General features: G+C 47.3%; 1 protein-coding gene across 5 annotated transcripts in view; it reads right to left on the reverse strand.

The window, feature by feature from the left end:
- The window catches only part of LOC115135716 (seizure protein 6 homolog), a 242,173-nt gene that overhangs the window by 34,449 nt on the left and 191,624 nt on the right, over positions 1-16,100 (reverse strand). For all 5 annotated transcript variants that reach the window (XR_003864518.2, XM_029670721.2, XM_029670717.2 and 2 more), the window contains exon 5: positions 11,330-11,515. Coding sequence is in view for 4 of the 5 variants with exons in the window: in XM_029670721.2 (XP_029526581.1) it covers positions 11,330-11,515 (186 nt within the window). In the remaining variant the exon portion in view is untranslated. The remainder of the gene's footprint in view (positions 1-11,329; positions 11,516-16,100) is intronic.

A 16,100-nucleotide genomic window follows, 5' to 3' on the forward strand; every position in this document is an offset into this window, starting at 1 on the left:
TTTATTGAAACAAAACAAAAATTTATTGTGGAACTGGGATCCGTGGGAGTGCATTCTGATGAAGATCATCAAAGGTAAGTTAATATTTATAACTATTTCTGACTTTTACTGACTCCACAACATGGCGGGTATCAGTATGGCTTGTTTTTGTGTCTGAGCGCCGTACTCAGATTATTGCATGGTTTGCTTTTTCCGTAAAGCTTTTTTGAAATCTGACACAGCGGTTGCATTAAGGAGAAGTATATCTATAATTCTGTGCATATTACTTGTATCTTTTATCAAAGTTTATGATGAGTATTTCTGTAAATTGATGTGGCTCTCTGACCATAACACGCCAATGTAAACTGAGATTTTTGGATATAAATATGAACTTTATCGAACAAAACACACATGTATTGTGTAACATGAAGTCCTATGAGTGCCATCTGATGAAGATCATCAAAGGTTAGTGATTAATTTAATCTATATTTCTGTTTTTTGTTACTCCTCTCTTTGGCTGGAAAATGGCTGTTTGTGTTTTTGTGACTAGGCTCTGACCTAACATAATCATATGGTGTGCTTTCGCTGTAAAGCCTTTTTGAAATCGGACACGATGGGTAGATTAACAAGAAGTTAAGCTTTAATTTAGTCCATTGCACTTGTGAATGTATGAAAGTTAAATATGTCGGAAAAATATTTTTGAATTTCTCGCTCCGCCTTTTTAGCGGATGTTGCCGCTAGCGGAACCCCTATCCCTAACAAGTTTTAATTTGTAGATGTTCATCATCCATTTCATATGATATGTTACAAATTGCAATTCGTACAATATGTTACGAATTGAAATTCGTACAATATGTTAAGAATTAGCAAAAATTGACAATATGTAAACATTTTGTAAAAACACATGATATGTTACCCCCCTACACTGGCTTCCTGTTAAGGCAAGGGCTGATTTCAAGGTTTTACTGCTAACCTACAAAGCATTACATGGGCTTGCTCCTACCTATCCTTCCGATTTGGTCCTGCCGTACATACCTACACGTACGCTACGGTCACAATACGCAGGCCTCCTAATTGTCCCTAGAATTTCTAAGCAAACAGCTGGAGGCAGGGCTTTCTCCTATATAGCAACATTTTTATGGAATGGTCTGCCTACATTTACATTTACATTTAAGTCATTTAGCAGACGCTCTTATCCAGGGCGACTTACAAATTGGTGCATTCACCTTATGACATCCAGTGGAACAGTAGTGCATCTAAATCTTTTAAGGGGGGGTGAGAGGGATTACTTTATCCTATCCTAGGTATTCCTTAAAGAGGTGGGGTTTCAGGTGTCTGCCTACCCATGTGAGAGACGCAGACTCGGTCTCAACTTTTAAGTCTTTACTGAAGACTCATCTCTTCAGTGGGTCATATGATTGAGTGTAGTCTGGCCCAGGAGTGTGAAGGTGAACGGAAAGGCTCTGGAGCAACGAACCGCCCTTGCTGTCTCTGCCTGGCCGGTTCCCCTCTCTCCACTGGGATTCTCTGCCTCTAACCCTATTACAGGGGCTGAGTCACTGGCTTACTGGTGCTTTTCCATGCCGTCCCTAGGAGGGGTGCGTCACTTGAGTGGGTTGAGTCACTGACGTGATATTCCTGTCTGAGTTGAAGCCCCCCTTTGGGTTGTGCTGTGGCGGAGATCTTTGTGGGCTATACTCGGCCTTGTCTCAGGATGGTAAGTTGGTGGTTGAAGATATCCCTCCAGTGGTGTGGGGGCTGTGCTTTGGCAAAGTGGGTGGGGTTATATCCTGCCTGTTTGGCCCTGTCCGGGGGTATTATCGGATGGGGCCACAGTGTTTCCTGACCCCTCCTGTCTCAGCCTCCAGTATTTATGCTGCAGTAGTTTATGTGTCGGGGGGCTGTGTGAACTTAAGTATGCTCACTCTAATTCTCTCTTTCTCTCTTTCTTTCTCTCTCTCTCGGAGGACCAGAGCCCTATGACCATGCCTCAGGACTACCTGGCATGATGACTCCTTGCTGTCCCCAGTCCACCTGGCCATGCTGTTGCTCCAGTTTCAACTGTTCTGCCTGTGGCTATGGAACCCTGACCTATTCACCGGATGTGCTACCTGTCCGAGACCTGCTGTTTTCAACTCTCTAGAGACAGCAGGAGCGGTAGAGATACTCTTAATGATCGGCTATGAAAAGCCAACTGCCATTAACTCCTGAGGTGCTGACTTGCTGCACCCTCGACAACTACTGTGATTATTATTATTTGACTATGCTGGTCATTTATGAACATTTGAACATCTTGGCCATGTTCTGTTATAATCTCCACCAGGCACAGCCAGAAGAGGACTGGCCACCCATCATAGCCTGGTTCCTCTCTAGGTTTCTTCCTAGGTTTTGGTCTTTCGAGTTTTTCCTAACTACCGTGCATCTACACCTGCATTGCTTGCTGTTTGGGGTTTTAGGGTGGGTCTCTGTACAGCACTTTGAGATATCAGCTGATGTAAGAAGGGCTATATAAATAAATTTGATTTTTCTTTTGATATGTTACGAATTCCAATTTGTTGTGGCTAACGTTGGCTAGGTGGCTAATGCTATTGCTAACGTTAGCTAGCCGGCTTAAGGCTAGGGTTAAGGTTAGGAGTTAGGTTAAAGGGTTAAGGTTTGGGTTAGGGTTAGGATTAGCTAACATGTTAAGTAGTTGCAAAGTAGCTAAAACGTAGTAAGTCGTTGCAAAGTTACTAATTAACTAAAAGGCTAAAGTTGTCTGTGATGAGTCTCCCTGATCTACATTTACTATGTTAAATCTAGTCTATGAGAACAGTCTGGATGGCCTACCATAGAAAGCATACAAGAAACCTCCATTAACCTCTGCTCAGTGGGAGACAAATAAGACCCAGTCCATTTAATTACTTTAATCATTCAGCTGAAAAGTTGGAGTTCTCTGAGGGGGTAACTATATATTCGCATTGGTTCTCAGTGAGCGGCTGGATGGATCCTGGGGTTGAAGAGCTAAAGTGTGTCTTTCTGTGTGTGTGTGTGTGTGTCAAATCAAATCAAATGTTATTTGTCACATACACATGGTTAGCAGATGTTAATGCGAGTGTAGCAAAATCCTTGTGCTTCTAGTTCTGACCATGCAGTAATATCTAACAAGTAATCTAACCTAACAATTTCACAACAACTAGCTTATACACACAAGTGTAAAGGAATGAATAAGAATATGTATATAAAAACATATGAATGAGTGATGGCCGAACGGCATAGGCAAGATGTAGTAGATGGTATAGAGTACAGTATATACATATGAGATGAGCAATGTAGGGTATGTAAACATTATATAACGTGGCATTGTTTAAAGTGGTTAGTGATACATTTATTACATGAAGATTACAAGATGCAGTAGATGGTATAGAGTATAGTATATACATATGAGATGAGCAATGTAGGGTATGTCAACATTATATAACGTGGCATTGTTTAAAGTGGCTAGTGATACATTTATTACATCAATTCTTCCATTATTAAAGTGGCTAGAGTTGAGTCAGAATATTGGCAGCAGCCACTCAATGTTAGTGATGGCTGTTTAACAGTCTAATGGCCTTGAGATAGAAGCTGTTTTTCAGTCTCTCGGTCCCGGCTTTGATGCACCTGTACTGACCTCGCCTTCTGGATGATAGTGGGGTGAACAGGCAGTGGCTCGGGTGGGTGTTGTCCTTGATGATCTTTTTGGCTTTCCTGTGACATCAGGTGGTGTAGGTGTCCTGGAGGGCAGGTAGTTTGCCCCCGGTGATGCGTTGTGCAGACCTCACTACCCTCTGGAGAGCCTTACGGTTGTGGGTGGAGCAGTTGCAGTTCTAGGCGGTGATGCAGCCCGATAGGATGCTCTCGATTGTGCATCTGTAAAAGTTTGTGAGTGCTTTTGGTGACAAGCTGAATTTCTTCAGCCTCCTGAGGTTGAAGAGGTGCTGCTGCTGCACCTTCTTCACCACGCTGTCTGTGTGGTGGACCATTTCAGTATATCCGTGATGTGTACACCGAGGAACTTAAAACTTTCCACCCTCTCCACTACTGTCCCATCGATGTGGATAGGGGGCTGCTCCCTCTGCTGTTTCCTGAAGTCCACGATCATCTCCTTTGTTTTGTTGACATTAAGTGTGAGGTTATTTTCTTGACACCACACTCCGAGGGCCCTCACCTCCTCCCTGTAGGCCATCTCGTCGTTGTTGGTAATCAAGCCTACCACTGTAGTGTCGTCTGCAAACTTGTTGATTGAGTTGGAGGCGTGCATGGCCACGCAGTCGTTGGTGAACAGGGAGTACAGGAGAGGGCTGAGAACGCACCCTTGTGGGGCCCCAGTGTTGAGGATCAGCGGGGTGGAGATGTTGTTACCTACCCTCACCACCTGGGGGTGGCCCATCAGGAAGTCCAGGACAGTTGCACATGGCGGGGACGAAACCCAGGGTCTTGAGCTTAATGACGAGTTTGGAGGGTACTATGGTGTTAAATGCTGAGCAGTAGTCGATGAACAGCATTCTTACATACTGTAGGTATTCCTCTTGTCAGGATAGGTTAGGGCAGTGTGCAGTGTGATTGTGATTGCGTCGTCTGTAGACCTATTGGGGCGGTAAGCAAATTGGAGTGGGTCTAGGGTGTCGGGTAGGGTTGAGGTGATATGGTCCTTGACTAGTCTCTACAAAGCACTTCATGATGACGGAAGTGAGTGCTACGGGGCGTTAGTCATTTAGCTCAGTTATCTTTGCTTTCTTGGGAACAGGAACAATGGTGGCCATCTTGAAGCATGTGGGAACAGCAGACTGGACATATCCATAAACACACCAGCCAGCTGGTCTGCGCATGCTCTGAGCACGCAGCTGGGGATGCCGCCTGGGCCTGCAGCCTTGCGAGGGTTAACACGTTTAAATGTTTTACTCACGTTGGCTGCAGTGAAGGAGAGCCCACAGGTTTTGGTAGCGGGCCGTGTCAGTGGCACTGAATTGTCCTCAAAGCGAGCAAAGAAGTTGTTTAGTCTGTCTGGGAGCAAGATATCACGTTCCGCGACGGGGCGGATTTTTAATTTTGTAGTCGGTGATTGACTGTAGACCCTGCTACATACCTCTCGTGTCTGAGCCGTTGATTTGTGACTCTACTTTGTCTCTATACTGATGCTTAGCTTGTTTGATTGCCATGCGGAGGGAATAGCTACACTGTTTGTGTTCGGTCATGTTTCCATTCACTGCCATCAATCCACGGTTTTTGGTTTGGGAATGTTGTAATAGACGCTGAGGGTACAACATCACCGATGCACTTGCTAATAAACTCGCTCAACGAATCAGCGTATTCATCAATGTTGTTGTTTGACGCTATGCGGATCATATCCCAAGTCCACGTGATTGAAGCAATCTTGAAGCATGGAATCCGATTGGTCGGACCAGCGTTGAACAGACCTGAGCACGGGTGCTTCCTGTTTTACTTTCTGTCTATAGGCTAGGAGCAACAAAATGGAGTCGTGGTCAGCTTTTCCCGAAAGGAGGGCGGGGGAGGGCCTTATATGCGTCTCGGAAGTTAGAATAACAATGATCCAGGGTTTTGCCAGCCCGGGTCGTACAATCAATATGCTAATAGAATTTAGGGAGCCTTGTTTTCAGATTAGCCTTGTTAAAATCCCCAGCTACAATAAATGCAGCCTCAGGATATGTGGTTTCCAGTTTACATCGAGACAAATAAAAATTTTCAGGGCCGTCAATGTGTCTGCTTGGGGGGGAATATACACAACTGTGATTGTGATCGAAGAGAATTCTCTTGGTAGATTATGCGGTCGGCATTTGATTGTGAGGAATTCTAAGTCAGATGAACAAAAGTATGTTGTTATGATCACACCACGTCTTGTTAATCATAAGGCATACACCCCCGCCCTTCTTCTTACCAGAGAGATGCTTGTTTCTGTTGGCGCGATGCGTGAAGAAATCAGGTGGCTATACCAACTCCGATAGTATGTGTCGAGTGAGCCATGTTTCCGTGAAACAAATAACTCTACAGTCTCTGATGGAAGGCAACCCTTGCTTGGATTTCGTCTACCTTCTGGTCAAGAGACTGGACATTGGCGAGTAGTATGCTCGGGAGCGGTGCGCGATGTGCCCGTCTACGGAGCCTGACCAGAAGACCGCTCCGTCAGTAATGTTGGTGAGTTGACGTTGCTCTTATATCCAATAGTTCCTCCAGACTGTATGTAATAAAACCTACGATTTCCTGGGGTAGCAATGTAAGAAATAACACAGAAAAAACAAAAGTTTCCTAGGAATGCGAAGCGAGCCGGCCATCTCTGTTGGCGCTGGAAGTATAGTATGTGTGTGTCACGAATCCCGTCGAAGATGGTGCCTCTTCCTGTTTGGGCGGCACTCGGCAGTCGTCGTCGCCGGCCTACTAGCTGCATCGATTCCCTTTATTTTGTTTCTGTTAGTTTGGTCTAATTGTTTACACCTGTTTTGAGTTAAGATTTGTTTGTAAGCTATTTAAGGGCACTAGGCCTGCTGGCTATTGTGCGGGCTTGTTTTCTGTTGGTGTTGTTTTTCTGTTTATGGTTTTTGATTATTCTTGTGGTTTATTTTTTCCGATCAGTTTCGTCCTGTTTGTTTGGACTGGGACTTTACACGCCCTTGTGTGTGTGGCGTGACCGTCTCTCTGTTTTTTTTTAAATATTAAAGATCCATATCTTTTGAACTACCTTGCTCTCTGCGCCTGACTCCTGCACTCACTACTTATTGAAGCCGTGACAGAAGCCCGCACCACTATGGAGTCAGCAGGAGCAGCAACCACCCCTCCTCCATCGATGGAGGAGCGCATCCTCCATCACACAGCCGTCCTCCATCGGATCGGTTCGGTCCTGATGATGGAGAGGATGGAGCGATGGGAGAGGAGTGGTCTCCCGACATCCACCCCAGCTCCAACACAGACGACCCAACCCACTCCACCAACATCATTGTCTGGGTCCAGCACATTGCGTCTCACCCCCCCGAGGGAGTACGATGGAGCGGCGACTGGGTGCCAGGGATTTTTGCTCCAGCTCGAGCTCTACCTGGCTACCATGCGTCCGACTCCCTCGGGTGAGGAAAGTGTGATCCTCCTCATCTCCTGTTTGTCGAGTAGGGCCCTGGACTGGGTCAACGCTGTCTGGAACAGCCCGGACTCGGCTCAGGACCACTACCCGGAGTTCACCCGCCGTTTTCGAGCTGTGTTCGACCACCCACCAGAGGGCCGAGCGGTGGGTGGGCGACTGTTCCACCTCAGACAGGCGATGAGGAGAGCGCAGGACTTCGCGTTAGAGTTCCGGACCCTGGCTGCTGGTGCGAGGTGGAATGACAGGGCCCTGATGGACCATTACTGATGCAGCTTCCGGGAGGACGTCCGCCGGGAGCTAGCTTGTCGGGACACCACACTCTCCCTCGATGAACTTATAGACATGTCGATCCGACTGGACAACCTGCTAGCTGCCCGCGGGCGTTCAAAGGGGTCCTGTCAATTCCACCTCCCAGCCCTCCCGCTCCAACTCCGATGGAGTTGGGAGGAGCTGCATCTAGGCTCCTCCTGCGCCTACTGTGGCCGGAGAGGACACACTTCGGACCGGTGCTGGAAGAGTCCCTCTGGGAGTCGAGATGGTAGGCGGAACACTTCTCGGCCACCCCAGGTGAGTATGCACAAAACTCGCCCAGAGCTCCCTGTTGGACACATGTTTTTGTTTATTTTTTTCCCTGCGTTTTTTCCCTCACTCCAGCATAAGGCACTAGTCGATTCAGGCGCAGCTGGGAGTTTTATGGATCGCGGACTCGCCCATAAAGTTGGGTATTCCGTTGGTGGAGATAGACCCACCTTTCCCCGTGCACTCCTTAGATAGCCGACCGTTAGGGTCAGGGCTGGTCAGGGAGGCCACGATTCCGCTGGACATGGTAACGCAGGGGGATCATAGGGAGCAGATCAGTTTCTACCTTATTGATTCACCTGGGTTTCCAGTGGTGTTGGGGGTTCCCTGGGTAGCTATTCACAATCCCCTCATTTCCTGGAGACAGGGGGCTCTTCAGGGGTGGTCAGACGAGTGTTCAGGTAGGTGTATAGGAGTTTCCATCAGTGCCACGACAGTGGAGAGTCCAGACCAGGTTTCCACCGTGCACATTCCCCCAGAATATGCCTTTAGTAAGTAAAAGGGCGACCAAATTACCACCCCATCGACGGTGGGAACGCTGCACTTCCCAGGAGTCACGTGTACCCATTGTCTCAGGGGAGACGTTGGCTATGGAGACATATGTCACGGAGACAGGGGTACATTCGGCCCTCCATGTCAACCGTCTTCTCGAGTTTATTTTTTGTGAGGAAAAAGGAGGGAGGTCTGCGTCCATGCATTGATTATCGAGGTCTCAATTCGATCACAGTGGGTTTTAGTTATCCGCTACCTCTCATCGCTACGGCGGTGGAATCATTCCACGGAGTGCGTTTCTTCACAAAACTGGACCTCAGGAGCGCGTATAATCTGGTGCGTATTCGGGGAGGAGACGAGTGGAAAACAGCGTTTAGTACCACATCAGGCCACTATGAGTACCTCGTCATGCCGTATGGGTTGAAAAATGCTCCAGCTGTCTTCCAATCCTTTGTAGATGAGATTCTCAGGGACTTGCACGGGCAGGGTGTGGTAGTATATATTGATGACATCTTGATCTATTCTGCCACACGCATGTCTCCCTGGCATGTCTCCCTGGTGCGCAAGGTCCTTGGGCGACTGCTGCAGCATGACCTATACGTCAAGGCTGAGAAATGTGTGTTCTCCAAACAAGCCGTTTCCTTCCTGGGTTATCGCATTTCCACCTCGGGGGTGGTGATGGAGTGTGACCGCGTTAACACCATGCGTAATTGGCTGACTCTGACCACGGTAAAGGAGGTGCAGTGGTTTTTAGGGTTTGCCAATTACTACCGGCGGTTTATCCGGGGTTTTGGCCAAGTGGCCGTGCCCATTACCTCACTGCTGAAGGGGGGGGCGGTGTGTCTACGGTGGTCGGCCGAGGCAGATGGAGCCTTCAACCAGTTGAAGGCGCTGTTTACTGAAGCTCCCGTGTTGGCGCATCCGGACCCTTCGTTAGCATTCATAGTGGAGGTGGATGCGTCCAAGGCTGGGGTTGGAGCCGTGCTGTCACAGCGCTCGGGCACGCCACCGAAGCGTCGTCCCTGCTCTTTATTTTCTAAGAAGCTGGGTCCGGCGGAGCGAAACTATGATGTGGGGGACCGGGATTTACTAGCTATGGTAAAAGCCCTGAAGGTGTGGAGACACTGGCTTGAGGGGGCTAAACACCCTTTCCTCATCTGGATTGACCACCGCAATCTGGAGTATATTCAAGCGGCGAGGAGACTGAATCCAAGTCAGGCTAGGTGGGCCATGTTCTTATAGACCAGGTTCCCTTAACACTAAGGCCGATGCGCTGTCCCGTCTCTATGACACAGAGGACCGGTCCATCGATCCTACTCCCATCCTTCCAGCCTCTTGACTGGTGGCCCCGGTGGTATGGGAGGTGGACGCAGACATCGAGCGGGCGTTGAGGGTTGAACCTGCGCCTTCACAGTGTCCGACCGGTCGTAGGTACGTGCCGCTTGGTGTCCGTGATCAATTGATTCGGTGGGCTCACACACTACCTTCTTCGGGTCATCCGGGGATTGCGAGGACAGTGCGGGGTCTTAGGGGGAAATACTGGTGGCCCACCTTAGCTAAGGACGTGAAGCTCTATGTCTCCTCCTGTTCGGTATGCGCTCAGAGTAAGGATCCTAGGCATCTGCCTAGAGAGAAGTTACAACCCCTCCTGGTTCCACAACGGCCATGGTCTCATCTCTCGGTAGATTTTCTTACTGATCTTCCCCCATCTCAGGGGAACACTACCGTTCTGGTCGTTGTGGATAGGTTCTCTAAGTCCTGCCATCTCCTCCCATTGCCTGGTCTCCCTACGGCCCTACAGACTGCGGAGGCTCTATTTACCCAAGTCTTCCGGCACTACGGGGTTCCGGAGGACATCGTATCTGATCGAGGTCCCCAGTTCACGTCCCGGGTTTGGAGGGCGTTTATGGAGCGTCTGGGGGTCTCTGTCAGCCTTACCTCTGGTCATCACCCCGAGAGTAATGGGCAGGTGGAGAGAGTAAACCAGGAAATGGGTAGGTTTCTGAGGTCGTATTGCCAGGACTAGCCAGGAGAATGAGCGAGGTACGTCCCGTGGGCAGAGTTGGCCCAAAACTCACTCCGTCACTCATCCACGAACATGTCGCCATTCGAATGCGTACTGGGCTACCAGCCAGTCCTGGCTCCGTGGCATCAGAGTCAGACCGAAGCTCCTGCGGTGGAGGAGTGGGTACAGCGCTCTAGAGAGACCTGGCGGGCAGTCCAGGATTCTCTCAGGCAGGCCAGTGAACGGCAGAAAAAGAGCGCTGACCGCCACCGTAGTAAGGCCCCTGTGTTCGCACCAGGGGACAGGGTCTGGCTCTCGAGCCGAAACCTGCCCCTCCGCCTGCCCTGCCGGAAGCTGGGGCCGCAGTGTATGGAGCCATTCAAAGTCCTGAGGAGGATAAACGAGGTGTGTTATAGATTGCAACTTCCCTCTTACTATCGCATTAACCCCTCGTTTCATTTGTCTCTCCTCAGGCCGGTAGTAGCTGGTCCCCTACAAGAAGGTGAGGTACCGGAGGTCTCTCCGCCCTCTCTGGACATCGAGGGGTCCCCGGCGTACACAGTACGAGCTATTCTGGATTCGAGACGCCGGGTGAGGGGCCTGCAGTACCTCGTGGACTGGGAGGGGTACGGTCCAGAGGAGAGGTGCTGGGTACCGGGGAGGGACATTTTAGATCCTTCCCTCTTGAGGGATTTCCACCGCCTCCACCCGGATCGCCCTGTGCCCCGCCCTCCGGGTCGCCCTCGAGGCCGGGGTCGGCGCGCTGCGGGAGCCGCGCGTCAGGGAGGAGGTACTGTCACGAATCCCGCCGAATCTTTTGTTTCTGTTAGTTTGGTCTAATTGGTTACACCTGTTTTGAGTTAAGTTTTGTTTGTAGGCTATTTAAGGGCACTAGGCCCGCTGGCTTTTGTGCGGGCTTGTTCTCTGTTCATGGTGTCTGATTATTTTGTGGTCTCTATTTTTCCCACAGTTTTAGTCCTGTTTGTTTGGACGGGTTATTTCATGCGCCCTTGTGTTTGGCATGTCCACGTTCGGAACTAACCTGCTCTCTGCGCCTGACTCCTCCACCCACTTTTCCTAGAAGCCTTAACAGTGTGTGTGTGTGTGTGTGTGTGTGTGTTTGTGTGTGTGTTTGGCAGGAAGGAAGCAGTGTTGTTGGCTCTTACCCAGGCATTTGGGCTCCTTGCCACTCCAGTAAGGTGTAGTGGCGTTGCGACAGGTGAGCATGGTGGGGCCTTGCAGCTGGTATCCGGTCAGACACTGGAAGTAGGCTTCTCCCCCAGCATGGAGGTGAGTCACTGATACTTCCCCATTGGCTGGCTCCTTAGGGAAGGCACAGCTTAGAACGAAGGCTAGATGGAGAGAGTGAGAGGGAGGGATAATTAAGATTGAATCAGTCATGACTGGATTGATATGATTTCACATTATAAAATTCATCGAAATGGTGTTTCGAAGTGGAATCAGTTGTTATCTGTTGTTGTCATTTATAAAAAATAAAAACAAAAAAAGCTTATTTACATAACTACTCAGACGCTTTGCTATGAGACTCAAAATTGAGCGCAGATGCATCCTGTTTCCATGAATCATCTTTGAGATGTTACTACAACTTTATTGGAGTCCACCTGTGGTAAATACGATTGATTGGGAAAGGCACACACCTGTCTATATAAGGAGTTGACAGGAAGAGTATTGGATGTTCCAAACATCTTCCATTTAAGAATGATGGTGACCACTGTGTTCTTGGGGACCTTCAATGCTGCAGAAATGTTTTGGTACCCTTCCCCAGATCTGTGCCTCGACACAATCCTGTCTTGGAGCTCTATGGACATTACCTTTGACCTCTCCAAATCATGTCCAATCAATTGAATTTACCACAGGTGATCTCCAATTAAGTTGTAGAAAATCTCAAGGATGGTCAATGGAGTCGCATAACAATACTTTTGTAAATAAGGTATTTCTCTTTATAAAAACCTGTTTTCACTTTTTCAGTATGGGGTATCGTGTGTAGAATGAAGACCATTTTTTAAAATATCAGTTGGCTTAAGTAATAGTAAAACGTATTTTAACTAAAGTGAAGAGAATCACATCAAAAGTAAAGTGAGCATTGCATTGTGAAAAGCTATTACTTTACATGAAAATGCATTGGAATGTGGAACATGTATTTCTAGATTAAACACTGACTAAATTTGGTGAAAAAGTGACTGTATGATTTTGTGTGTTGTACTTAGTCAATTAAAATGTGCTTAGAGCTCTGAAACAACTGCCTTGTTGATGATCTGTTGTGAAAATATACCACAAAACTCCACCAAAGCAATTAAAAAAAAACTGTATTATCATTTTTATTTTTCCTGCTAACAGACATTTTTACACTTGGTTACTTGTACATATCTACCTAAACTACCACCAATATCCTTGCACATTGATAAGTTATTGGTACTGACCCTGTTTATAGAGTACATTTTTGTGTTTTTTTTATTTGTTGTGGGTTTGTATTTTATCTTATTTTCTTACCTTTGATATCTAATACTGCATTAGAGCTCTCAAGAGAAAACAAGTTAGCATTTCACCCTACTGTTTACACCTGCTGTATCCTGTGCATGTGACAAATACACTTTGATTTGACACTGCACACACACACACAGAGTAAATGTTGTGTATGAAAAATGTGGTATAATTGGTCAAGCAGAGCTGTTTTCATTAGTATTCTACTTGGGTTATAAATACTCCACTCCAGCTGCTACAATTAATTGCAGTTTAAAAGTACATTTGCAAATAGATTGTGACATGTTTGCAATGACTAATGAGTCTTAGTGTGCAAGTCTACACACACAGCTGTGGCAGGGAACTTTAGGTTTGGTTTAGAGGGTAGAAGTAGAGATGCAGATCAGGGCCTCGCTTCCCAGATAACTTCAGAACAAAGTTGACTACAAATCAGTGTTGGAAAATGTATCCAATTGTCATACTTGAATTAAAGTAAAAATACCTTAATAGAAAATTACTCAAGTAAGATTGAAAGACCCATTAAAATAAAAGTCCAAAAGCATTTGGTTTTAAATATACTAAGTATCAAAAGTAAAAGTATACATTATTTCAAATTCCTTATATTAAGCAAATCAGATGGCACCATTGTTTTGTTTTTCAATGTAGAGATAGCCAGGGGCACACTCCAACACTCAGACAAAATTTAATTTAATTTACAAACGAAGCATGTGTGTTTAGTGAGTCTGCCTGGTCTGAGGCAGTAGGATGACCAGGGATGTTCTCTTGATAAGTGTGTGAACTTGATAATTTTTCCTGTCCTGCTAAGCATTCAACATGTATCAAGTACTTTTGGGTGTCAGGGAAAATATATGGAATAAAAATTACACTATTTTCTTTAGAAATGAAGTGAAGTAAAAGTTGTAAAAAATATAAATAGTAAGGTACAGATACCCTAAAAAAAACAATTTAAAGGAAAACTCCACCCAAATGTTTTGCTTGTCAGCAATCAAGTTTCAAGATATGTAACATTCAAAATATAGAAATCATCCCGTACGATGCATTTTGTATCATATGATGCAAACGGGGCATCATATGATGGAAATGCATCATACAGGGATGATTTCTTTATTTTGAAAGTCACATATCTTGAAAACTTGATTGCTGACAAGCAAAACCTTTTGGGACTATATCAACAATGGTCTAATGAAACAAATACCAAAAGATAGTCTTTGGGTGGTGTTTTCCTTTAAGTAGTACTTTAAAGTAATTTTTATTTAAGTACTTTACACCACTGCTACAAATACAAAGTTGCTAAAATTTTTGCAATTCTTACAAACAAGTGAAGAATAAAATTATGTTTCAAAAGAAAACCGAAATGACTGTATTAAAAGATAGTCTACATGAATCTATATACTATGGGCTATTTAAATCATATTGAAAATCAATTTCATGTTCAACCAATTGAGTTCTACTTTGAGACTAGGCTACTGTCTGTAATTTGTGCCTCAATGTGTTTCATGATGTGTGACAACATGTGCGCAATGATGTGCCCAATCTGTGATTTACTGCATTATCATTTACATTTACATTTAAGTCATTTAGCAGACGCTCTTATCCAGAGCGACTTACAAATTGGTGCATTCACCTTATGACATCCAGTGGAACAGCCACTTTACAATAGTGCATCTAAATCTTTTAAGGGGGGGTGAGAAGGATTACTTTATCCTATCCTAGTTATTCCTTAAAGAGGTGGGGTTTCAGGTGTCTCCGGAAGGTGGTGATTGACTCCGCTGTCCTGGCGTCGTGAGGGAGTTTGTTCCACCATTGGGGGGCCAGAGCAGCGAACAGTTTTGACTGGGCTGAGCGGGAACTGTACTTCCTCAGTGGTAGGGAGGCGAGCAGACCAGAGGTGGATGAACGCAGTGCCCTTGTTTGGGTGTAGGGCCTGATCAGAGCCTGGAGGTACTGAGGTGCCGTTCCCCTCACAGCTCCGTAGGCAAGCACCATGGTCTTGTAGCGGATGCGAGCTTCAACTGGAAGCCAGTGGAGAGAGCGGAGGAGCGGGGTGACGTGAGAGAACTTGGGAAGGTTGAACACCAGACGGGCTGCGGCGTTCTGGATGAGTTGTAGGGGTTTAATGGCACAGGCAGGGAACCCAGCCAACAGCGAGTTGCAGTAATCCAGACGGGAGATGACAAGTGCCTGGATTAGGACCTGCGCCGCTTCCTGTGTGAGGCAGGGTCGTACTCTGCGGATGTTGTAGAGCATGAACCTACAGGAACGGGCCACCGCCTTGATGTTATTTGAGAACGACAGGGTGTTGTCCAGGATCACGCCAAGGTTCTTAGCGCTCTGGGAGGAGGACACAATGGAGTTGTCAACCGTGATGGCGAGATCATGGAACGGGCAGTCCTTCCCCGGGAGGAAGAGCAGCTCCGTCTTGCCGAGGTTCAGCTTGAGGTGGTGATCCGTCATCCACACTGATATGTCTGCCAGACATGCAGAGATGCGATTCGCCACCTGGTCATCAGAAGGGGGAAAGGAGAAGATTAATTGTGTGTCGTCTGCATAGCAATGATAGGAGAGACCATGTGAGGTTATGACAGAGCCAAGTGACTTGGTGTATAGCGAGAATAGGAGAGGGCCTAGAACAGAGCCCTGGGGGACACCAGTGGTGAGAGCACGTGGTGAGGAGACAGATTCTCGCCACGCCACCTGGTAGGAGCGACCTGTCAGGTAGGACGCAATCCAAGCGTGGGCCGCGCCGGAGATGCCCAACTCGGAGAGGGTGGAGAGGAGGATCTGATGGTTCACAGTATCGAAGGCAGCCGATAGGTCTAGAAGGATGAGAGCAGAGGAGAGAGAGTTAGCTTTAGCAGTGCGGAGCGCCGCCGTGATACAGAGAAGAGCAGTCTCAGTTGAATGACTAGTCTTGAAACCTGACTGATTTGGATCAAGAAGGTCATTCTGAGAGAGATAGCGGGAGAGCTGGCCAAGGACGGCACGTTCAAGAGTTTTGGAGAGAAAAGAAAGAAGGCATACTGGTCTGTAGTTGTTGACATCGGAGGGATCGAGTGTAGGTTTTTCAGAAGGGGTGCAACTCTCGCTCTCTTGAAGACGGAAGGGACGTAGCCAGCGGTCAGGGATGAGTTGATGAGCGAGGTGAGGTAAGGGAGAAGGTCTCCGGAAATGGTCTGGAGAAGAGAGGAGGGGATAGGGTCAAGCGGGCAGGTTGTTGGGCGGCCGGCCGTCACAAGACGCGAGATTTCATCTGGAGGAGAGGGGAGAAAGAGGTCAGAGCACAGGGTAGGGCAGTGTGAGCAGAACCAGCGGTGTCGTTTGACTTAGCAAACGAGGATCGGATGTCGTCGACCTTCTTTTCAAAATGGTTGACGAAGTCATCTGCAGAGAGGGAGGAGGGGGGAGGAGGATTCAGGAGGGAGGAGAAGGTGGCAA

Source organism: Oncorhynchus nerka, linkage group LG10 (assembly GCF_034236695.1).
Source record: "Oncorhynchus nerka isolate Pitt River linkage group LG10, Oner_Uvic_2.0, whole genome shotgun sequence".
NCBI classification, from domain to species: Eukaryota; Metazoa; Chordata; class Actinopteri; order Salmoniformes; family Salmonidae; genus Oncorhynchus; species Oncorhynchus nerka.